The following is a 24,330-nucleotide window of genomic DNA, read 5'->3' as shown; positions in this document are numbered from 1 at the left end:
ATCTGCGCAGGAGACCCCCGGTGGTCTGCCGTTTCCATGAGGAATGTCAGCTGTTTATGGCCAAGTCTTAAGATGGTTTTTTGGGGTGTTTGTGGCCAGCTCAGCCCTGCTAGATGCAGACAAGGACATCGATCGATGGAAGTCTCTGGAGGCCCCCAGCTCCTCCTGTTCACACCTCTTGGTTTTACAGTCTCCCTGGAGTGTATGTAGGTTATTGGACCCTCTCGGGCTGCCCTCTGGGGTCTGAGGCATCTGGAGGGGTGATGGTCCCCCCAGATTCTCATTCAGCCGGAAATGAGACCCTTGTCTGTGGGGTAAGAGCTCAGCAGAGGCAGGAGGGGCTGCAGGCTGGGCTGCGGGAGGTGAGGGCAGATCAGAATGCTGGGGCGGGGTGGTGGAGAGGGGAAGAGTAGGTGAGGCCAGGCCAGGGAGCCTGACTTATTCCACATGGCACTGGCAGAGGGAGCTATTGAAGGTGTTTGAGCTGAGGGTGGCCTTCCAGAGCGACCCTTTAAGCCTGCTCATTGCGGGGCTGTCTAGAACCAGGGTGGAGAGAGATGGACTGCAGAGGTGCGTGGGAAGCTGAGGCCACAGTTCCAGGAAGGGGCCTGACTTCAGCCAGCGGGTGGAGACATGTAAGTGAATCGTGAAGCTCTGTCCAGCCTGAGCTTCACATCCCAGCCTGTGCGGGGGGCTTTGAGCCACCTCAAAAAGCTTGGCCCCTTGGCCAGGCCTCTGCCAGGCAGCCTGGCCAAGGCTGTGCCTGCCTGTCCCCCTCCTCTGCATCAAGCTGACAAAGGTGGTGTGTCTTCTCTGCGGAGCAGTGTAAGGCCTCCGCGGCCTCTGGAAGACCTCGTCCGTGGCATCGGTGTGGGAGGTGGTGGGCACGGCAGGAAGAGTCCCCTGTGCCTGGGGCGTGGGGAATGAACATAGCAGTCCTTGAATGAATGGTAGCCGTCGAGTCCAGTAACAGGAAGACTGTTTGGTGCGCTGGAAGAGCCTCTGAACGGTGTAGGCCGGGCACCCCTGCACGACTTCCTGGCAGTGCCAGGAAGGAGTTGGAAGTTTTGGGCACAGGTGGGGCAGGTGCCAGGGCCATGTGCCCTGCCGGCTCGGCCAGCGGTCCTCACGGTTTGCTTCTGCCCCCACAGCCTCGCCGCTCCTGCTGTTCGCCAACCGAAGAGATGTGCGGCTGGTGGACGCAGGCGGCGTCAAGCTGGAGTCCACCATCGTGGTCAGCGGCCTGGAGGACGCGGCGGCAGTGGACTTCCAGTTCTCCAAGGGAGCCGTGTACTGGACAGACGTGAGCGAGGAGGCCATCAAGCAGACCTTCCTGAACCAGACCGGGGCTGCGGTGCAGAACGTGGTCATCTCCGGGCTGGTTTCCCCCGACGGCCTGGCCTGTGACTGGGTCGGCAAGAAGCTGTACTGGACGGACTCGGAGACCAACCGCATCGAGGTGGCCAACCTCAACGGAACGTCCCGGAAGGTCCTTTTCTGGCAGGACCTTGACCAGCCGAGGGCCATCGCCTTGGACCCTGCTCACGGGTAACCCGGCCGCTCCTCCTCCTGGCTCCTTGGCGGGGGGCTGCTGTGGTTCTCCTTTTGCACTTATTTGAGCCCCAGTTTCTTTTTCAGAGAAAACTGTCGATCTTAAAATGAGTTCACCTCTCAGAATTTGTTGTTGAGAATTATTTCCCCTCAGTATTCCACGGTTGGGTTTCTGTTTAAGCCTGCGTGTCGGGGGCGTCTGATGTGGGCCGTGGATTTGAACTGGTAACCACATCTTTGAAGTGTGTGTGGCGGGAGGCCCGGGAGTGCAGGCTCTCCGGCAGGTGGAGTTTGCACCTTACACCTGTTTTACAACTACCTTGGCTGAAAATGGGTCGGGAAAGTGCAGCTCCTTGTCTGGAAGCGGAACTTGCAAGGGGTGGTTTCTCTGCCCGTTCTGGAAGCTTCTCTGTCCCCTCTGCCTGCTGGGCTGACTGAGGGCTCAGGGCCTGGCCAGGAGGCCCAGGTGGGAGCGTGGGAGCGGCGGTACAGCTAAGAATGTGTGCAGAGTTGAAGACAGGGGTGGAGGTTTTGGGGGGAGATGGCCGAGCTTCACTGGCCAGCAGGCCAGGCTTATTCCAGACTTTTCCAAGCAGAGGGAACAGTGTGTCCAGCCCCTCCTTCATCCCTCCTTTGCCTCTGCTCTGTGACCAGGGAATGACGCTGGGGTGTGGCCCACACACCTGTACCCAGGCTGCCCGAGCCGGGCCCTGCTTGGCCAGTGGCTCCTGACCCGGCTGCGCTTGTCCAGTTCTGTGCCGTTCGGTTGTCAGAAACTGGCGCACGTCTTGGCGCCCGTCTTGAACAAAAGGCAGGAGCTTTTTTTTGCCCTCGGGCTCTGTTGGAAGCACTTCGCATGTTCATTTAATGTCACCACAAGCAGTCTCAGCTTTGCCTCCCCAGATGAGGAGTTTCTGGGGGACGGCCCCGATCCGCTGGGTTAGAAAGTCCCAGGAGTGGCCGTGCACCCAGGCCTGCTGCGGGAGCCGGCACGTCTGCCTTCCTCCCCGCGGTCGGGGCCGGGAGCCCTTCCCTCGGCTGTCCGAGCTTGAAGTAGGACTGAAGACCCCTGGGCTCTAGTCCTGATGCCGCTAGCTGGCCGTTGCCCTTGGCAGTGGCCTCCCCACCCCGGAGGCGACACTGGTTGTGCGGCCTGTGTAGTAGCTGGGCTGCGAGGGGCGGGGCGGCAGGCTGTGCAGAAGCCCCTGGGCCTGCCCAGGGCAATTGGAATGAGGGCTGGGAGGTGGGGTCTGTCCCGCCAAAGCTGGCGTTTGGGAGCTCGAGGAGCTGGCCGGGTGACGGGTGCCTGGTGGCCAAGTTAACCCCTTCGCTCGGCACGTTGGCTTAGGAAGCGACTGGACTGGCTTCTGCCGTGTGCGGGAGGAGCGTGAGCCTTTTGGAGCCCAGATGGTTTGTGTAAAAGCTGAGAGTGTGTCAGCGTGTCTGGGCAACTGAGCTTGCAAGCGGGAGGGTGTGAGTCCGTGCGTGTGCGTGGGATTGAGTGTGCACATGAGCACCTGTGCACACGTGTGCATGACAAGCGTGTGTGCAAGTGTGTGTGAACGAGCATGTGCGCAAGCGGATGTGTGCGTGTGGAATGGGTAGGATGGGGCGGAATGTACAGCCCAAGTATTTTGCCTCCCTGAGGTCAGGCCAGAGCAGCCTAGCGCCCGCACTGCCTGAGGAGCGCCCAGCCCCAGCCTCCCGGGGTGCCGTGCTGGGCAGTCACGCATCCCATAGGCCCCTCTTGGCCCCTCCAAGTGCGCTGGCGCCTGCAGCTGCCCAGGGGTCAGGCTGACCTGCAGGGACTGTCTCTGTGCTGCCTAGTGAACTGTCTCCCCCGCAGACCTCGCCCCACCCTGCAGTGTGGTTCTAGGACCCCTGGAGTCACTGACCGCCTTCCTGGGAGGTGATGGCTGGGGTAGCCGTTTCCGTGGCCAAGATGGGGCATCCGTCCGTGGTGGGAGAGGCTGAGGGGAGCAGCCCGCTGGAGAGCGCCAGCCCAGGGCCGGCTCACAGTCTGCTTGGCAGTGGACACTGTGACTGTCTTGTCACTATTGGCCCTCCTCCTCCGTCCTCCCCCCCGACCCCAGCATGGGATGCTGCGGCTCCTTCACCTCCCAGCTGGGCTTTCAGCCAGCGTTTACTGGCACTTGTGCACTTGGCTGGGAGGTGCTTGTCCAGTCTCTGCCCTCGAGGCCCTCATAGTGTATGGGGGTTGGGGCACCGATAACTGGATAGTGTGTCTGAGAGGGACCTGCGCCTGGAGGAAAATAAAGCAGTGCCCAAGGACCGGAAGGTGGTGGTGAGGGGCTTCCCATCGGAGCTCAGGACCCTGGGAAGGCCTCTTGGTGAGTTTTGAGCAGAGACCTGAAGCAGATGAGGCTGAGAACCATGCAGCCCTCTAGGGGAAGAGCATTCCAGGCAGTGGGAACAGCCAGTGCAAAGGCCCTGGGGTAGTTGGGGGCTGGTTGTTTGAGGGGCTGTGGCAGAGTGAGGGGGATGTGGGGAGGGGCAGATCCGATCTTAAACCTGGGAGTCACCTGGTCTGACTCACGCTTATGGGAGCGGCTGTTGGAGTGAGAATAGGCTGTGGGGTGGGGTGGGGGCAGGAGCGCTGTCAGTGGTCATTACTGTGATTCTGGTGAAGGGGGCAGTGGCTTGGACTAGGGGGGTGGCAGCCTGGGGGTGAGAAATAGCCAGATTTGGGATCTATTTTGAGGGGAGAACCAACTGGATTTGCTGGCCCTCTACATGTGGGTTGGATAGAAAGATAAGAGTCAAGGATGGCTTGGTGCTGCTCTGTGCCTCAGTGTCCCCGTCTGTACAGAGATGTGACCATGTCGCATGTCACATGGAAAACACTGATAATTACTTGTGGGTTCAATAAATGTTAACTGTTACAACAAAAATGCCCTTTCCCTACCACCCAAAGTATAGTTCCCATGCTTGTGTGCAGTTTTCTCTCTTTAATTCCTCATGGCTTTTACTGTGTTTGTTGGGAGGTGCTAGGCACTTGGTTGTCAGGTGCTTGGTAGGGAGGTGGTAGGTGCTTGGTTGGGAGGTGCTAGGTGCTTGGTTGGGAGGTGCTAGGCACTTGGTTGTCAGGTGCTTGGTTGGGAGGTGCTAGGTGCTTGGTTGGGAGGTGCTAGGTGCTTGGTTGGGAGGTGCTAGGTGCTTGGTCAGGAGGTGCTAGGTGCTTGGTAGGGAGGTGCTAGGCACTTGGTTGTCAGGTGCTTGGTAGGGAGGTGGTAGGTGCTTGGTTGGGAGGTGCTAGGTGCTTGGTAGGGAGGTGGTAGGTGCTTGGTTGGGAGGTGCTAGGTAGGTGCTTGGTCGGGAGGTGCTAGGTGCTTGGTCAGGAGATGCTAGGCACTTGGTTGGCAGGTGCTTGGTAGGGAGGTGGTAGGTGCTTGGTTGGGAGGTGGTAGGTGCTTGGTTGGAACGTGCTAGGCGCTTGGTGAGGAGATGCTAGGCGCTTGGTGAGGAGATGCTAGGCGCTTGGTTGGGAGGTGCTTGGTGCTTGGTAGGGAGCAGTCTTCTCCATGCTCACATCTGGGCTGGCCTTATCTAAACTATTTCTGGGAGCCAGTCAGTCTCTGTTTGTCTCTGGCTTTGCTTATTAAATGTTTGGAGTAGTTCCTTCATGCTTATGTCTCCAAATTCTCTCCCGGAATCATACCTGCTCTCCCCAGGATCACACCCGTGGCTACCCCATCCTAACCCTGTCCTTGGGGCAAAGTTGACCTTGGTGTTGATGCCTGGGCCTCTCCCCACACCTTCCCCCACCCCAGTGAGTTGCCTGCTGCGTGAGGGAGGAAACAGCGGGAGGCAGCCTCCCTCATCAGATCGGATGATGCTGGTAACACTGGACATGGTCCCAGGTTCATCTGTGACCGTGGTTGAGGTTTGAGGTGTCTGCCCTGTCCCCTTAGGCACCACATTGCCCAGGAGGGGGACTCCAGCCCGTCCACAGAAGCCCGTGGGCAGCACCCTCACTCTCACTGAGTGCTGGCTTGAATAGTGGTCCTCAGGCATGAGCTCGGGCTCCGAGTCCAGTGGGTAGGACCCCTGTCCCAAGCGCGGGGACAGTAGAGGGGAGAGTTTGTCCTGTGTCCTGGCTGCAGGCGCGAGGCTACAAGGAGCAGCTCGGCCCCCTCCTGGTCTGTTGAGCCTGTGCCACCTCCTTGTGCGCTCTTGTAACACCGTCCCCGACCAGGCTCCTCCCTCAGAGGAGGGGGCTCCTGCCCTGGCCATCGTCACAAAGGGAGGCTCTCGGTCCGAATGTCCACCTCAGTGTGCCCACGAGCAAGAGCCCCGCAGCTAGGAGGGGTCCTGGCTTCTGAGAAAGCGGTTTTAGCAGCACAGGTGGCCCAGCTCAGACGTCCAGGCAGGTGGGGGGAAGGCACGTGCCCCCAGCGCCAGGGTGCCCACGTGGGCTCTGAGGAAGACCCTCTGGCCCTCCAGAATCTGGGGCTAGGAAGACACTAGCCCAGCGTGGGAGGAGGCCCCGGCCTGGGCCAGCTCCCCAGGGGCTGCAGTGGCCCCAGGGGCTCAAATTAAAGCCAGGGTGAAACCCAACCCCCTCTTTAAAACGCAGCATGGCCCTTCCCTGAAATAACACACGACCACAACCACAGCAGCCTCTGCAGGAAGGCCCTGCTGCAGCCCTTTTCTTCGGAAGTCGATTCTCCTCCGTGGAATTTGGCTGGGCTTGTGGTGGCGTTTGAGACTTTGCAAGAGCACATCCACGCCAGTCGGTCCCTGGAAACCGACAGACTTGCAAATTCCCCATTTAAGGAAGCCAGCAGGCCTGTTATGAAACTCGGGGAAGGAATGTGAGTTATGCTCCACATGGAGGTCCCGGATCCTTCACGTTTTCTGGCCTTTTCCAGGGGCCCCAGTGGAGCGTTTTGGGAGGGCCTGTGTGGCTCAGTCTGAGATCGATTCTCCTGATGCCTCTTGGCCAGTGGCGGGAAGTCCGGGCTCTCTCCAGGCTGCTGGGGCTGGGAAACGTGCAGGTAGAGAAAGATGCCTGCCCCGGGCCCTCGGGAGTGCTTGCCGGGCTGGCCGCCAGCACCTTGGAGCCTCAGGCTGCCAGGAAAAGTTCACCCACACCCTGGCCCTGCTGGCGAAGGGGTGAGTCATGATGGGCAGGCTCAGGCCCTAACCAGACACCATGCTGCGTTCCCAGAGCTGCCACTCGGCGCTTGTGAGCTGGGACAGGTCCGCCTTTCGGGTGCTTAGTGCTCTCACCTGTCTAATGGCAGTAGCAGTTCCTGCTTTCCCTGCGTCGGGCGGGTTCTCACGAGGTGCACAGGAGACAGTGTGAGAGAGGCTGCCTGGGGAGGCGTCCGTGTGAAGCCTGCCCTCTGCTCCTGTCCCCATGGAGCTGGAGAAGAGGGGCATGGTGACAACAGCTGAGTGCAGTTTGTTGTGAGCTATCTGGTTACAGCCCCTCCGGAAGGTGGCGATGGCGCTAGCTTGGAAACGCCACCCCGCTGGGAAGCCTGCCTGACCCTACGGCTGTGGCTGGCCCTCGGGCACCCGAAGCTCCTGTGGCTGAGGAGGTCCCCTGGTGGGGGGAGGTGGCAGCCGTGCGTCTGTCATCTGCCCTCTCCTGCTGGACGGAGACCCCCAAGGGGCGAGGCCGAGCTTGTTCTCCCCGTGTCCCCGGCTACCACATTGGCCGCTGGTGGAGGTCAGCTCAGCGTTCACTGAAATGGGATGAAGTCTCGCCTCTGAAGAAGTGGAGGCCCAGAGCATGGAGTGACGCGCTGGTACGAGAGAGACCAGCTCCGAGAGAAGAATCTACTCGCCCACGGAATTAGGACGTCTGCGAAGTGCCGCTGTTGTCAGGCGCAGCTGAGCCCGGGGACCCATCCCTCCCTGTCCCTGCCTGGGCTCTGCTCTCCCTGGCAGCCCTCCCACGGGATGGCCAAGGAGGCTCCTGGGAGTGCCCTTCCCTCCCCAGTCAGGGTTCCAGGGCTGACCCCCGTGCGCCCAGCTTGGACAAGCCACCTGTCTCCGAGGTAGTCGCCGGGGCCGAGGGTAATGGGATGTGCCGACAGGTCAGGCTGATCCTGTGCCCACCCCAGGAGGAGGAGGACGATGCCACAGGGGAGCCAGCAGCATCTCACACAGACCGGACCGGGGTTGGGGGGCTGCTCCAAGCACCGTGTGGGCACTGTCCCCTTCTTCTGCCGAGAGGAGTAGACAGAACAGAATAGGTCTGCCAGCCCTGTGGTCCGTGGTCTGTCGTGGCCGACTGGGATGGGAACCTTGTGTCCTCCAGGCTGGTGTGGTTCCCCTCTGGTCTCTGCTGAAGAGCCACGCCCAGCCTCCAGGCACACACCCTGCGGTCACCTTGGGACTGGGTGCTGGCAAGGTTGGGACCTGCCCTCCCAGACGCTGGACGTTGTCTCTGCTCACGTTGTCTTGGCCCACTGGCTGGACATCAGACAGGGCAGCCTTGTAGGATGCGGTCGTTTCTCATGGATGTGTGATGCCTGCCCCTGGTGGACCCCTGGGAACACGGCAAAGCCAAGTTACCCGCAGACCCACCCCGGAATAGCTGCCGCGGTTATTTCAGTGCACGCCCACCCGTGTGTCTGGTTCTTTTCGAACGGACTTTACTTTTTAAAGTAGTGTTAGGCTCACAGCAAAACCGAGCAGTGAGTGTGGAGAGCTCGTGCACGCCCCGCCCCACACCCGCACGGGCTCCCCCCGTTGGCATCCCACAGAGCAGGGCGCTTGTCACAGCCACAGACCCGCACAGACGCATCATCGGCACCAGAGGCCACAGGTTACAGTAGGGTCGCGCTTGGTGTTGTACGTTCTGTGGCTTTTAACAGATGTGCAGTGACACGTGTCTACCGCTGTGGCATCGTAAGGACAGTTCCAGTGCCCCAGCCCCTGGCAGCCGCTGAGCTTCTCACTGTCTCCGTAGTTTGGTCTTTTCCGGAACGTCTCATAGCTGGGATCAGACAGTGCGCAGACTTTTCGGACGGGCTTCTTTCACTTAGCGATGTGCTTTTAAGTTTTTCTCCGTATCTTTTCATGGCTCCATAGCTCATTTCTTTTCAGCACTAAATAGTATTCCATTTTAATTGCCTTTTAAAGGTTCATTTACAGCATTTTCGTAATAGTGGAAAAAGCAAAAATAACCCAAACATCAATGTGGGCTATTTGAATAACTTGCAGCGTAGGACACTCTCCAAAGAATAGGAATCTTTCTGTGAGAAGGGAAGGTGCTCAGAATACCCTGTTAACCGGAGCTAGTTGGAAACAGAATGTTTCGATTGCTCAGCTTAAGGCAGTAACACCCAGAGCCCCCCACGTTGGCCGTCTCTGACGGGTGAGGTGCTGGGGCAGACGCGCTGTCTCTGTTGCGTCGTCTGCGTTTGCGCAGGCGGGACACGGGTCAGAAGCAGGTCCGTGTCAGCTCTCTGTCCTCTTGCCTCTGCCGTCCTCATCAGGTACATGTACTGGACGGACTGGGGCGAGACACCCCGGATCGAGCGGGCTGGGATGGACGGCAGCACCCGGAAAATCATCGTGGACTCGGACATCTACTGGCCCAACGGGCTGACCATCGACTTGGAGGAGCAGAAGCTCTACTGGGCCGACGCCAAGCTCAGCTTCATCCACCGAGCCAACCTGGACGGCTCGTTCCGGTAGGTGCCCGCCCGGCCCTTTCCCACTGCCCCCAGTGACCCCCAGGGCTTTCGAAGGCAGTCCGTAGCTCAGGCCCACAGCCTCGCAGCCCTGGGGACCCGAGGATGCAGGACTTCTCAGAACTCGGGACAGTAATAGAGAACCTGTGCTGCACCTGACATCACATCCTGAGCAAGGCCGGTGGCGTCTGCCGCTGCGCACTTGCATATTTCTGCAGCAAAACGTGGAATGTTCATCCCAAGTGGGGCAGGAAAGAGGATCAGTAGCCTCACATCCACGCATGTGGTTTGCCACCCAATGAACAATAAAAACTCTTTCAATTTTCAGAGTGTTTTGGATTCTGGAATTGCAGATCAGGGGTTGCGGCTGGACCAGGTTGTGAACAGCTCATGTTGGGTGGATTTGAGGCTGCAAAGGCTGTAGGCTGGGGGTGCCTGAGTTAGGTGATGGTGGGAGGGGACAGTGAGGGTGATGGCAGCTGAAACATGGTAATGGTGACAGTGGCCCTTCCATAGCACTGTTTTCCAGGGACATTTGTTAGCTGTTTAATGCTCACTCCAACCTACGGAGGGTTTGCTGTTGTGGTCTCCTGTTAGGATGCACAGAGAGGCATGTTTACTCATCCACAGCCGCACAGGCAGTCAGAGCCAGGGTAGGAACCCGGAGCCTGTGGCTCCAGGGTCGGCTTTCGGCCCCTCTCCCACCTGCCTTGCCACTGGACTCTTCTGTTCTGCAGGTGGCTAATGCTCCTCGTGGGCGCACCAGGGCTGCTCAAATGGAAGCAGAGCTCTGAGGCCAGACGGACCTGCACGGCCCCTGCTTAACTGTGATTGTGGCTGGGGCTCTTTGTTGCTCCGAGCCTCGGGCCTTGCACGCGAATTGGGGATACTACTTGCACGTGCGCCCTGGGGGGAAGTGCAGAGGGTCTGATGTGGTAACGCGGGGCCACAGGCCAGGCGCGGGCGTGGTGCCTGGACATAGCGAGCTCTCAGGAAAGGCTGGGGTGCTCGGTGAGCTCCCGGATCTGACAGAGGTGGAAGGGAGGAGGGGGTGTCCTGCAGACCGCGGGGCCCTGGCGGGGCAGGAGAGGGTGGTGAGGCGAGCTGAAAGCGGCCCTGGCAGAGGTGGCACAGCGAGAGGAGCAGCCTGAGGCATGACGGGCCTCTGGCTCCTTGGATCAAAACAGCGGCGACGTTGTGGAAAGCAGTTTGGTGATTCCTTAGGATGTAAACATTGATGTAACATAGGATCCGGCAATTCCTCTCCTGGGTGCAGACCCCAAAGAACGGAGAACAGGTGTCCAAATAAATGCTCGTACAGGAAAGTGCGTTAGCATCACTCACAGCAGCCAAAGTGGAAACAGCACCTCGAACGTCCACAGTAGATGGACGGGAAAACGAACCCTGGGCTCTGCACGCTGGACTATTGCTCACCCAGCGAAAGGAGCGAAGCGCCGGCACATGCTACGACGTGCGTGAGCCTCGAAGACATCAGGCGAAGTGGAAAAAAACAGACACAAAAGGCCACATGTTGTTTGGTTCCATTTATATGAGATATCCAGAACATCCATAGGTAAACCTGCAGAGGCAGAAGGTAGAGAAGCGGTTGCCAGGGGCTGGGGGTTCGGGGAATAGGCGGTGGCTGCCGCCGAGTGTGGGCGCTGAGCTGGGGGCCACGTGGCACCGTGATGCTAATTACTCACAGGAAATGGCGGGCGTCCTGTCATGTGAATTTCACCTCGGCCCTCTCCTAGGTGCTGCACCAAGGCTGGGGACACCGTGGCGACCACCCCCGGCAGCCCCGCCCTCAGGGAGCCTAGCGCAGGGTGAGGGGTCACAAACAAATGGTCACACGTTCCTGCGCCTCAGGGTGCCGTCCCGCTACCTGCGTCTGTGGTCTCAGCACAGGAGTCCTCATTTGCTGGGCACTTAAGTGCCTAGAAAAGAAAAGCTTTTTCTTGTTTAATTGACTCTGAAAATTTAAATTATGGGCTTTACAAGAACGAGCAGATGCCTTAGGCCAGATTTGTATTACGTTGTTAAGCCTCAGGGCAGGAGAGGGACACTTGTCAGCTGCTCTTTGTCACCAGGGGTGGTTTCTTAGGTTCTTCTGTGGGGGAGACTTTGCCGCTTGACCTGCGGGACCCCCCTGTGTCACTGCCATCATGGTGGCAGGACGGCTGGGTTTGGGCAGAGCTGTGCACAGGCCGCAGAGGTTTCTTGGAGACACACGAGTGGAGGTGACAGCGGAGGTGACAGCAGAGGTGACTCCTGGTTGCTTTCGCTGGTCCCGCGTTGCTGGGTTTAATGCAGACGGGTCAGCGGTGCCGACGGAGCATGCTCTCCTGACTGCTTCACCCCTACCTCCGGCCTGCAGGCAAAAGGTGGTGGAGGGCAGCCTGACGCACCCCTTCGCCCTGACGCTCTCTGGGGACACTCTGTACTGGACGGACTGGCAGACCCGCTCCATCCACGCCTGCAACAAGCGCACCGGGGAGAAGAGGAAGGAGATCCTGAGCGCCCTCTACTCCCCTATGGACATCCAGGTGCTCAGCCAGGAGCGGCAGCCTTCCTGTGAGTGCGAGGCGGGCCGGGGCCGGACGCCTCCCTGCCCCAGGCGGTGCTTTCTGGGCCCCTGCAGAAGCCCAGGGTCTGGGGAGGGAGGTGTGTGCAGGCCGGGGTGGGCGGGCCACAGACCTCACCCCTCTGCAGAGCCCATGGGGGCTGCTTCTGGGCTCAGAGGTGGCAGTGGGATTCCTAAGGAAAGCTGTCCCGTTTTAAAGGCCCGGTGGCAGTTACGTATTTATTAATGAACAACCTGCTCTTAGTTGGTGGTTCTCAGCCTGTGGGCTCCATAGGCTCGTGGCAGAGGCTCCTGTGACAGGTGACCAGTGGGGCCAGGGCCCTGGGCTCACCCAGTCCCATGGGGATGATCACCTACCCCTGGGACCAGGGATGGAAATTTCAAGCCATTGTGGAAGGTTTGAGCTTTGAACCTCGAGAGCGGGTCCAGGGGTGGCGTCAGTTCTCAGTGCAGGACGGAGGCAAGGGCAGGGCTCTCTGGGGAACGTCCACGCTTGGGGCAGCCCGCACGCCCTCCCCAGCGTCAGGGAGGGCAGCGGCTCCTGCCGGTGAGGCGGTTGTGCGGTGACTCCGTCTTTCAGGGCTGCTTGTCCCTGGCTTTCCCCTGGGCAGAGGGAGGTGCCAGTAGCGTTTATTGAGTTCAGCTCAGTTGCTTGTTGGTCACAGGACTTGAGAGAGTCCCCACAAGAGGTGCAGCCCTGGCCTGGGCGAGGTCACCAAGCGTCTACATGGAACCTGCGGGGTCCAAGCACTTCTCCAGACAGGACAGGCCTTGCGCTCAGGAGCCCACTGACTTAGGGGCCGTCACTCCCGCACGGCCGGGCCTGAGAGCCTGCTGCTGGTGCGTGGGGACAGCCCTCACGAGGGGGGTGTCCTCTGGGGTCGCTGAAGCAGAGGAGCGTTTTTTCCCGCAGGAGCTTGGGGTAGGGGGAGGAGGGGAGGATGCCCACTCCAGGGGCAGGCACTTTGGGGTGTGAGGGTTGCCAGGGAGGTCACAGCTGGTTTTGGAGAAATCGCAGGCCATCCAACTAGGCTGAAGGCCCGAGGTGGAGGGTGGTCGGGCCTTCCCCACGAGGCAGGACAGAGGGGTGCCCATGGGGAAGGGCCCAGTGCCACGTGAGGATGGCGTTTGGGCAGAGGGCCATGCTGGGGGCTGTCATGGGGGTTGAGGAGGCCGGGTGCTGACTCACCTGAAAATGAGTGAGTGACGGGAGGTGGTGGGATTGCGGGCCCTATTGTTCTGGAACTTTCTCTCCCCCGTCCTTCCTTCCCAGTCCATACTCAGTGTGAGGAGGACAACGGTGGCTGCTCCCACTTGTGTCTGCTGTCCCCAAGGGAGCCTTTCTACGCGTGTGCCTGCCCCACTGGCGTGCAGCTTCAGGACAACGGCAAGACGTGTAAGGCAGGTGAGGCAGAGCACTGGCGGGGCGGGGCAGGGCGGGGCCCAGCCTGGTGCGATCGGGCCGCTGCCTTGGGAAACTGGCTGGGGAACGGGTTCAGAAAGGTCTGCGTGCTTTAGCAAAGGCCTGGAGCGGATGGGCTGTGCGTCCCAGTGGGTTTTGGCGCTGACCGGGCCGGGATTGTGGGCAGATCAGGGCTCTGCTGTGCGACAGGTGAATCGTCTCGGGCATGTTACCAGCCTTCTCAGAGCCTGGGGTCCCCCGTCTGTAAAATGACACCGTAACGGCTGAGTTATTGCCACACATGGTGATCACAGCCTACAAGCTCGCTGTCGTCAGCTATTAACCAAAACTGTTTGTTGTAAGAAAGGGCAGCAGCATTAGAGGACACTGCAGGAGGAAGACACCGCGGCCCCGCGCCACGACAGACACCGTCCTTTCCTCCCCTCTGTGCGCACGCCGCGGGGACTGCGCCCACCGCCGTGCAGTGTGGTTTCATCTCCTGCTTTTCCACTTTTCACGAACATTTTTCCATGGTGACAGGAACATGTAATTCATTTTTATCCTCGAGTCTTATTCCCACGGAGTCTTCATGCCGCAGCAGCTCCCCTATGGAAGTTCAGGTCACGAACACGTTCTGAACGGGCGATCTCCTGGACGCACGGAGCTAAGCTGATGCCCTTCCCTACGTGTGGTTTGTTTTCTTTGCTTCAGATATTTGACCACCTGCTCACTCTCCCCTTAGTTCTCCGGCGCGCGCTGCTCTGAGGGCTCTCACCACGGTGTTGTTCCTCCTCTCTGGGGCACTGTCTGAGGCTCTTTACTCCCAGGTGTGGGGCTCAGGGTGGACTCTTCTGGAAAGGATGCACCTCCAGGGCACAGCCTGTCTTTGGGGTGCTCCGGGGCCTGGTGCAGCTGGTCGGGCCTCTGGAGCTGACCCTGGGTCCTGGCGAGCGAGGGGCTTATTATGAGGTGCCAGGAAAGCAGCCACCCCTGGGACCAGTCCTTGCTGCAGCTGGCGGGCCAGGACCTGTGCCCGCTTCCTGTGTCAGCATCTCACTGGGGAAGGAAAGGGACGCAGGGGGCTTCCCAGGTGGGCTGGCTTCCAACCTGGGAACTGTCCGCGTGGCAGGGTCGCAGGTGAGTGGCCCACTAAAACCCTCTCTGAGTGTCCAGGTGGGGAGGAATTTCCTCCCTCTGCCCAGCTGCTGCCCGAGCACGTGGGGGTCCGCCTGCAGGGGCTGTCCTGGTCCCTGTGCCCTGGGGGAGCTGTGGCCTGTGTTTGTGTGCAGTGGCCAGGGATCGTGTGTGTGGTCGTGGCATTCGTGGTGGGGCGGGGTTTTTTATATGCTCCCGGCAGGATTTCCGCGTCGGGCGAGGACTGTCTGGGTCGTATGCGCTCCTTCTCTTTCCAAGAGGAAAGCGTCTTAATGAAGACGCGGCTGTTTCGCCAAAGGGTCTCTTAGCCACGCTGGCTGCCGCAGGGACGCCTGGGGAGTCACTCCCCCAGGGGTCTTATTTCCCAAGTAGGGAAAGGGAAGGGCACCATGACTTGAGAACCGGGGATGCGAGTGGCCCAGTCCTCGCGGTCCTGGACTGCACGGCATCGTTCATCTGTTCGTTAACGCATCCGCTCGTTTGCGCATCCGCTCGTTTGCGCATCCAGCAGGCCGTCGAGCACTGCTGTGTGCCCCTCCGCGAGCAGCGCAGGCGGAACCCTGGGCCTCTGGCGCTCACACTCTGGGGCTGGGGTGGGTGGGGGGAGACGGACAGCACGTGTGGGTCAGTGCGTGCTTTGGGGTATTAGGCTGAGCGTCTTGGAAGACCGGCCCCTCAGTCACCTGGGGCCCTCTGCCGTTTACGGTTCACCTTGGCCTCGAAGGTGATGTTGAGAGAGAAGTTGGTCCCCAGTGCGGACCTTCAGGAGAGCTGCCTCGTGAGTGACTCGGGGACACCAGGGGTTTCAGCAGGGGGGGGCCAGCACAGCCTGGGCTTCCTTTAGCAGACGGCCGGTGGCCAGACTCCCGGGGACTCAGCCATCAGGGGTCACCTTTCTCTGGTCTCGTAGGGACTGTGTTTGCCCCCAGCTGTGAGAGGCACTGTTATTAACTCAGTTGGAGAATGCTGAGTGTGCAGGAGAAAGACGCTTTTGTGTCCCTCGGAGGTCCTGCTCGGGTGGGAGCATGGGCCGGGTGGGAGGTGCCGCGCTGAGTCACGGTGAGGACTTTCTTACTTTGTGCACTGAGCCTAGATTTTTCTTTGGCTCCAGATGCTGTGTCTGGGATGTGTGTCAAAGGGAGGGAAAAGCTCATAGACGAGACACAAAAGGGATACGACAAGGAGTCTCGTTTTGCATGAGAATGTGACCGTTGGGTTCACTTTTTAAAAATAAAAGTGGTTCCCAAGCTTGGCCTCTTTATGGGCCGCCCCACGGGCTTCCCATTAACCGGCTGGCGCCGGGTGCTGGTGTTGCTTCTCCGTCCCCCGCCTGGACCATCCGAAGGTGGAGTGTTCCAGGGCAGCTGGCGTGGAAGAGCTGAACAGAGTTTTCCAAAGGTTTTAGAGTTGAGAAGAAACCTAGAATCTTCTCAGAAGCATTTCAAGGGTTTGCCACAAAGATGGCTTTTTGCAAACTTGAGGTGGTTCTAGAATGTCTTTCCATATTTCTAAATCCAGAGAGATACAGGCACAGTGAGAAATGGATTCTGTCCTTGAGGGGCTTTTGGTCTGTTTGGGGGACGGACGCAGCCCCACAGACGCCCCGGCAGGCAGGTCGCAGATGCAGCCGGAGCGAGGCCCGAGGGGCCGTGGGCTTCAGGCTTCACGGAAACAGACCACGCTGGCACACTGGGGGTTTTAGGACGTAGATGTCCTGACCTCCGGTGTTTACTCCTTGCCACAAAGTATCACATTAAAGGAGAACTTTCTATTAAAAGACCGTAATGCCGTCACCTGAGCAGCGTCGCTGTTTTCCTTTCCACGTGAGCGTCTGTTGGCACGTGTAGCTTTGTGTCCTCGTGGACGTGAGTTATGCGTGGAGTTCGGATTCCGACTGTGCCGATGTGCGCAGTGTACTGACTGTGAAAACCGCCTGGGGATGGTAGCTGGCAGGCAAGGGCCAAAGGAAGCAAACACGGTTGCAGCTGACGGCATGGCTTTGAGGACCCAGTGGGCAGAGGCCGCGTGCAGGGCGCCCAGCCAGCGGGGACGTCAGCGCTGGCCGGAAGGGAGCGGTGCCCGTGGAGGGCTGCCAGTTCCCAGGAGGCTTCCGAGGTGTCCGGTTGGGGGATAGAATTCAGAGTCAGGCAGAGGAGGCCGTGGGGCCACATGGAGATCTCTTGGCTGAGGCATCGGTGAGGTCCAGCCTACCGGGGCACGAAGAGCTGAGGCCACGTGGCACTGGGCTGGCAGAAATGCAGGTAACAGAGCAGGAGGCTGTGCTGGTGGGACTTCTGGCTGTTCCCGAAGGGAGACGTTGGAAGTGATGCTTAGGCCGGGAGGATTCAGGGTAGATGACATGGCTCGGTTTGTAGTTGGGAGCCTGCCAAGGACTCTGTGGCGGTGAGGAAACGCAGTGTCAGGCAAACCCAGGATTGAGAGTACCTAATTTCAGTGGTATGATGGCTTTCTATTTTAAGTTATCATGCTGTGATGCTTTAGTCCACATCCTGGCTGTGTGACCTTGGGAAAATGACTTAGCCTCTCTGTGCTTAGCTCCTCACTGGTAAAAAGGGGATGATAATAGTACCCACTTCATGAGGTTGTTTGGAGGGAGACCTGGCTGCTCAGCAAATAGGAGGTGTGCTTGAATTTGAACTTGAAGTGGGAGCCAAGCAGGCAATCTGAGTCCGTGCCAAGAGATCAGTTCTTCTTTAATGTTTGGAATTAGAAGTAGCCGCCAAGGATGGGTGCTGCCAGGAGGAGCTGGGGGCAGGGGCAAGGGGTTAGGGCTTGTCCTGGCAGCTCAGGGCACGTGGCCCCCTCTCTTGTGGGGCTAAGGCCAGCATGTCTTGGGTTAGGGGCAAGGCTCACCGTGTCAGAATCACTCGGACTCTTGGTCCCACCCTCGGCCCACCCAGTCCACAGGAAGGGATGTGTGGGGGAGGGTGGGGGCCGAATGGCCAGTTCCCAGGGAGGCTGCTATGCGCTGGGCTGGGGACCACCGGCACAGCGAGAGACATCTTGGGGTTTGCAGCCGGAGCCCCAGGCATGACTCGCGGGTCCTGGGGTCTCCTTGCGTGTGTGAACTGTTACGCTTCGTGGGGTTGGAGGTGAAGACGTTTTCGTGATGTTGTGAATCTCTGTTTTCCTTATTTTGAGTGAATGAAAGCCAGCCCAGCGTAGGGGGTCGGATGCCTTCCCTGAGGAAGGGGCTGCGATGGCGGCCACAGCAGGACCCCGCTGAACGAGGGAGTGGTGTTCCTGGGGTGCACAGACATCCCCCTAGAAGTGGGAGTGCGTGGGGGACCCTCGTGCTGCCGTGCGCCAGCGGAGCTGCAGTGTTCCCGTTCGTAACGTGGAAGGAGCAGGGTGACCTCCTTAGTGCGGCTGGGGGCTCAGATGAGAGCCCTCGGGGTTAGAGCTTTTTGAGGTGCCTGGCCTGGCGGGGTCCCTGCAGAGCGGACACTAGACAGAACGTGCCCTGTGTGGACTCCTTCCCACGGCTCCTGAGGCCCCGTGGGTGGGTGGGTGCCTGTTGGCTCTGGTGTTTCAGTGTCTCTCGTCCCCTGCCCCTCCCGGAGTGGCCCCTGTGAGATAGGAAAGCATGTCCAGCCAGCGTGGCCCTCCGCTGCCCAGCTCTGCCCCGGCTCAGTGAGACCCCTGGGGCGCCTTGCCGTTCCCCGCAGCCCCGAGGACTCTCGTGCCTGGGCAGCTGGAGTGGAGGGCCCCTCCTGGGCGGGGAGCCGCAGGGCCTCCCCGCCCCCTCCACACAGAGGCGCACAGCTGGCTTTGGTTTCCCCCATGTTTTTCCAATTATGTGGAATGGGCTAAAAACAGCAGGAGCGGGGCCTTATTTGGGAGTTGCCACCACTGTCCTCAGAAGCTGCAGCTCTCCGGCTGCCGGCCCCTCAGCGTCCTGTTCTTTGTGGAACGTGCTCCTGTTGTTTTGACTTTTGTCACTTGCGCAGTTCTTCCCGGCTGGGGGCATTTGGGCAGTGGTACATGCTGCTTGGGGGCCGCGCATGCCCCGGCTGGGTGACTCGCTGGGGCTGTCTCCAGAGCGTGCCGGGCGCGGGACCCCCTCCCCAGCCCCCCGGCGGGCGGGGCTGACGCAGGGCGCAGGCTGTGGTTTACGGTGCACCCGCCGCTCCTCGCCCGGGCCTTGTTTCAACAGATGTTCATCTGTCGGGGACAGGGAATGAAAAGAAGCTGGGGATGTGGTGGGGGTGGCGGGAGGAACAGGGGGTCCACTGTTGGGTCTGACGGGCAGACTGACACCTGGGCCTGGGGGCCAGAGCCCTCACGTCCGTCTGTCTGTCTGGGCGGATTAGACACAGGAGCGTGGCCCACTCAGCTCGGCCGGGAATAACGGGCGTTTGTTCCCAAAGTCTAGCCGCCTTGTCACTTATCAGGGAAGTAGGTCAAAGGGAAAAGAAGGGAGGCCCTGTGGGGCTGAGTCTGCGCCGCTGGGCGGTGATTGGCGTTGACTTTGCAAACAGAAGGCAGCTGCTGTTCTCAGCCACGGACTGTGAATTTTTAATAGCAAGAAAATCAGACCACACAGTCCAAGAAATGGTGGAACAAGCCTAAGCGCTGACTTTTTTTTTTTTTAAACCAAGATATAACTTGCAGACAATAAAAAGGCACACATTTTGAGTGTATATTTTGATTAACTTTGACAGCTGTACACATCTGCATAACCACCACCCCTGTCAAGGTACGGAACGTTTCCACCACCAGGCAAGTGCCCTGGGGCCCCTTTGCAGCCCCCACCCGGCCCCCATGGAGGCAGCTGCCGTCCTGACTTCTATCGCTGTGGATTAGTTTTGTGTGTTGCAGAATGTAATAGAAATGGAACCACGTAGCATGTGTGTTTTTGTGCCTTAGCCTGAAGACTAAGTTTCAAAGCTAATGAAAGAAGAGAGGGGAACACACCATGTTCTTAGAAAGAGAAAACTGTCATTTTGGGGCCGGGGACACAGACGAAACAGCCCCTCTTGGGTGCATTGGGCTCTGTAGATGCCCCTTACTATGGGCTGCAGAGTTAGATTGCAGTCACCTCGGCCACTGGTCTTGTCCCCGCTTGTCACTGTAGTCTGAGCCCAGCTCCATCCTGGCCCCAGACTGGCTGCAGAGCTCGAACACCTTCCCTTTATCTGGGGAGAGTCGCCAGGCCCAGGCCCTGGCTCTCGCTGGGCTGTGAGCTCCCCGCCAAGCCCCTCGCCCCCGGGTTTGGCTCCCGGTTCCGCTGTGCAACGGGGAGGAATCCTGCCTTCCTTTGCACTGGCCAGTGTCAGGGCCTGGGAAAAGTGCTGGGAAGGTTGGTTAGTTGCCTTGAAGAGCGTTTGCGATGGTGAGACCTGAGATTCTTTGGTCGTCAGGGGACCAGCAGCAACTTCGTCAAGAGGAGCCTGCTGTCGTCCCCTCCTTGCCACCCCGAGGGAGGTGGGGCAGAGTCAGAGTGTCCCAGTTCTGGCCTCAGCCCTTCACTGTGTGGCTGGGAAATGTGGGATCGTGCCTCGCTGACCTGGGAGTGTCAAGTAGGCTCGTGTCTCTGAAAGGGCCTTATAAACTGTAAAGTCCTTTGCACTTGAGTTAGGTTGAACCGTGTGAACTGCTGGTAGCAACCATCTTTCTCCTTGAGATATGGCATTTTCATGTGGTTCTAATCTGTTATTTCAGCCACGGCCACCGAGGCAGAGTGGGCAATAACTGTAGTGATGTTTCTTGGGGGTTGCTGCGACAGGCTCAGTCAGGGCTTGCTCAGGCCACAGAAGAGCTACAGGCGGGACTGGGGCTTGGGCATCCTAGCTGGGGGCTGCGTCCCCCAGTCCCTGCCCCACCCTGCCTGGGGCTGCCTCCCGCAGAGCCTCTCCGCCATGGTGCGGAGGGCCACACGTGCATTGGGCTGTGCTTGGCTTTGGGAGCCACAGAGGGTGTCGGCAGCAGTAGGAATGTCGCTGCTGTTCGTTGAACACCTACTGCGTGCCTGGGCTCAGAAGGAACTCTGTGCAGGCTTTTTGAAGAATCAAGGCCCTGCCTGGAGGGCCGGGATACGGCCGCCTTTTTCATTTGTCACTGGTTATTTTACGCTCCCCACCCCCTCCAAATTCTTAGGCTTCAGGCTGCCCACCTTTAACTGGCCCCACAAAGACACACTTCCCTTGTATGGCTGTCTCTCCTGGGTGGGGGCGGGGAGGATGTGCGTGTTTAATGTCACAGGGAGGGGGCCGCAGGCATGGGCTGTGTCGTGGGATGCTCCCCGCCTTGTGAGTCGTACATGTGGGAAGTAGAGGTCAAGTTGCATGCTCAAGGTCACTCGGTGAGGAAAGGAGGCTGCAGCCGGGTCTGTCTGCCCAGGGAGCCGTGCGCTGACCATTGCATGGCACTGCCTATGTGGCGAGCAGCCACTTGGGTCGGCCTGAAGATTGTGGTGGGGAGTGGGGGCAGACCAGGCCGCAGAGGACAACGTGGGGCCGGCACATGGGGATGGGAGAGGAAGTGGCTGGCCTTCAGGGGGTCCTGAGGCTGGCAGAGACTTTGTCACTCTGGTTGCCCCAGGCCTCTGGGCAGAGCAGTGACCTCCCCATCTTAGAGTTGAGCAGACGGAGGCCCAGACTGTGGGCTAAGGTACCTGCTGGGCTGCTCTTGGTGGGCCACAGCCTTTCTGAGCGCTGTCTGGGAGTCCCTGGGCGGGCTGTTTGGGTGGACAGCTGCTCAGGCCTCAGGTTGCAAGCATACCCAGCATGGGGCCCGGCCACTTCCTCTGTCCTTGTGACCCTGTGGTCGCTTGGTTAGGTTTCTTGGGTTAAGGTGCGGGCCATGGTCTCAGCATTTGTCCAACCACTTGCCCAGAGGCGCAGTGGAGAAACTTAATCAATTGCTAAAAAACAAAAATAATCTGTCTGCCTGCCAGCTGGGCAGCCGCCGCGGCCAGGCTGTTTATGGCCTTCGAAACTGCAGAGTGGACAGCTGCCCGCAGTGTGACCCGGTTCTGCCCACGCGGCTCCAGGCCTGGGCGGTGGCTGAAGTCGGCTTTGCCTCCCATGGGGGCAGCCCAGGAGGAAGCCCCAGAGCTTGGACAGAGCTGGGGTGGGCGTCAGGGAGGCGGGAGAGGCAGATTCTCAGCTTTCCCTCAGATCTCAGCTTTCTGTCTCCAGCGTGAAAAGGAGCTGGAAGTGTGGGCCGTCCTGGGGCTGCCGGCTATGGCGGGAGACCCGCGGTGGGGGCCGGGGCCTTCCCGGGCAGCCTGTAGCCTTGGAGCCGCGCTCGGTCCAGTGGGGAGGATGGTGATGTCCACTCTGTCCGCTGGGATGGCCAGGGCCCCGCCGCAGAGTGATGGGGGGTCTGGGGGCCTTGCTGCCGCCTGTCATTTGGTCAGTACACTCCCTGGGAAGTGGTGTTATTTTACTTGTTGTTAAAAAACCCTTTACTCACATTCGGGCATGAAGGGGACTAACCATGTTGGCCTTTCAAGTTCCTACGTGCTGGGCGGTCCGCCAACGGGGCTCCTCCTCCTGGGCTCTGTGAGGGCCCGCAGGGGCCACTGGGCCACCGTCGGTCCGCCAGAGAGTTGCTGCAGTGGGTTCTTTTGCCCCATCCCTTCCTTCTCCTGTCATTTGTCCCTTCAACACAACACAGACCCTGGAAGCTGGATAAACCGCCGGCCTTCTCGCCCCGGCGTGGCAGCTCAGTGGAGGGGCAGGTTGTTCATGTCCCCGAGGTGCCCCAGGAAGAAGGCGCCGTCCCATAGCCTGACCCACCTCCACACCCGGGCCGCGAGCGCCTCTAAGGATAAACCCGTTCAGCCGTGTTTTCAAAGCCTCGTTCCTGTCCTGTTATGAAATAACGTTTATATGTTTACTGCAGAAAGGAAAACATCATAAAAAATAATGCAGAAAATAAAAACAACCCGTAATCTCACCACCCAGAGTTAGCTGCTGCTCGCACGTTGATGTGTGTCTTTCTCGTTGTTCTACGCATGTGTTTAGGTCGGCTTTCACGTGACTCGTTCACGTCGTGTGCGCAGTGCGGCGCCCGGCTCTTCCCATCTGCTGTTTATGAGCCTTTCCTGCGTCTTTAGCTTTTGTCCGGAGTGTGATGTTCAGGGCCTGTAGAATAGCCTGCAACCTCGAACACCCCCATTCACTTAAAATCAGTGAAGTTCGTTATTTTTAATATCGTGGGACATTTAGGTTGTTTGAGGTTCTTTACCTTGGGTTTGGGTTTCGCTGCTGTTGTGGCGCTGTGGTGGTTGTCTGTGCTCACGAGTCTATGATTTCCGGCTGCTGCTTCGGGCCGTGTTCTCAGAGGGGCAGTGGCGGGGCCGGTGGGCCGCGGTTGCCGTCCAGGAAGCCCGCACTGGTTCGCGTGCCTTCAGGAGGCGGGGGGCGGCTGCGGGTTGAGGGTTCTGTTCGCTGTTCTTGGTGCTTGTTGGCCGTTGGCTTCTCGTTTCTTGTTGCGTGTTGTTGAGTAGTTTTTCATTTTTTGTTTTTTGTTTTTTTTGTTTTTTTTTTTTTTTTTTTTTTTTTTTTGGTCTTTGTTGCTTTGTTTTTGGTCTTTTTGTTTTTTTCTTATGTGCCTTTTCATCTAATTTTTTTAGCAAAATTAATATACTTCATCTTTTAGCTGTTTTAGGTTCACGGAAAAATCGACTGGCTAGTACAGAGGGTTCCCTATATCCACTCTCCCCTCTTGCAGTAAATTACTTTCTAATGTTGTGAAAGTCACATGTACCTCTAGTATCAGCACAGGGGCTGGCGCGCTGTGGCCACAGGCCAAAGGGCTCACCCGTGTTGTCGGACAGCCGGGAGCTCAGGATGGTCTCCACGTTTTTACATAGTTGAGAAGAAAATCGGAAGCGTGATGTCTTGTGGCTTGTGAAAATGATACGAAATTCAGGTTTCAGTGTCCAGGAGTAAAGTTTTGTTCACACACAGCGGCGAAGTCTAAGGCAGGCTGCTTTCCCGCCACGACGCAGAGCCGTCCCGGGCAGCAGCCGTGCAGATATTTACCGTCTGGCCTCTCTGGGAGAACGTTTGCCCAGCCCTGCTAGAGGAAGAACAGGCATCGCCCAGAGATAAGCACTGTTGACATTCTAGCGTGTTTCCTTGCAGGCTTTTGTTTGAGGGCGGCCGTCTGTTTGCTTTTGTGGTTGGGATCCTGCTATAGGCCTGTCGTGCTGTTTGCACGAGGCTTCCTTGAGGACAGGGCTGGGCTCAGAACTGCCCCTGCGTCCTGCGCACAGTGGGTCCTCAGCGGAGAGGTGCTCTCTGGCCTCTGTGCCGCTGCCCGGGCTGTCCCTTCTGCTGGGCTGCCCTCCCCGAGCCCACCTGGCTCACTCGCCTTCGCCGCTCCATGGAAGCCGTCCCCTCCCCCGCTGCTGCCGGCTGGGCACGGGTTGAATCGTGTCCCCCAAAAAGACATGTTGAAGTCCAACTCCCGAAGCCTGGGTGTGCGACCTAACTCGGGAGCATGGTCTTTGCAGGTGTAATCAAGCGAGGGCGAGGCCGTCCTGGGGTAGAGGGGCCCTGAACCCGCTGTGCCGGCATCCGAAGAGGAGAAGGGACGCAGAGACGCACAGGGGAGGCTGCGTGGCATCAGAGCAGGGTTGGTGTGACGGCCACGAGCCAGGGAACTGCAAGCATTTCTGGCAGCACCAGGGCTGGAAGAGGCAAGGGGGATCCTCCCCCAGAGCCTTCAGAGGGAGCGTGTCCCTGCCGACACCCTGCGAGGCAGGCAGTGCGTGTCTGCTGTTCCAGGCCCCCGTGCGTGGTGACGTGTCAGGGTGGCCCTCAGGGTGTTCACTGCCATTATTCCAGTACTATGCGAGTATTACTGAGAAGTTACCCGTTTTTCGTGTTATCGAGTGTTTTCTGTGAGTTTGTATTTATGGTCTTTGCCTCCCGCGCGTTCTGTCTGTCTGTGATCAGGGGCTGCTTTGCCTGGGTGGATGGTGGCAG

General features: G+C 59.1%; 1 protein-coding gene across 1 annotated transcript in view; it reads left to right on the top strand.

Annotated features, from left to right (window-relative positions):
• The window catches only part of LRP5 (low density lipoprotein receptor-related protein 5), a 123,138-nt gene that overhangs the window by 31,148 nt on the left and 67,660 nt on the right, over positions 1 to 24,330 (top strand). The window contains exons 2-5 of the mRNA XM_012664840.1: positions 1,152 to 1,548; positions 9,027 to 9,224; positions 11,602 to 11,798; positions 13,082 to 13,213. Of these exons, the coding sequence (XP_012520294.1) occupies positions 1,152 to 1,548; positions 9,027 to 9,224; positions 11,602 to 11,798; positions 13,082 to 13,213 (924 nt within the window). The remainder of the gene's footprint in view (positions 1 to 1,151; positions 1,549 to 9,026; positions 9,225 to 11,601; positions 11,799 to 13,081; positions 13,214 to 24,330) is intronic.

Source organism: Propithecus coquereli, unplaced genomic scaffold (assembly GCF_000956105.1).
Source record: "Propithecus coquereli isolate 6110/MARCELLA unplaced genomic scaffold, Pcoq_1.0 Scaffold120, whole genome shotgun sequence".
In the NCBI taxonomy this organism is placed as follows: Eukaryota; Metazoa; Chordata; class Mammalia; order Primates; family Indriidae; genus Propithecus; species Propithecus coquereli.
Note: the sequence above shows the minus strand (reverse complement) of the source record. Positions and strands in the feature narration are given on the sequence as shown.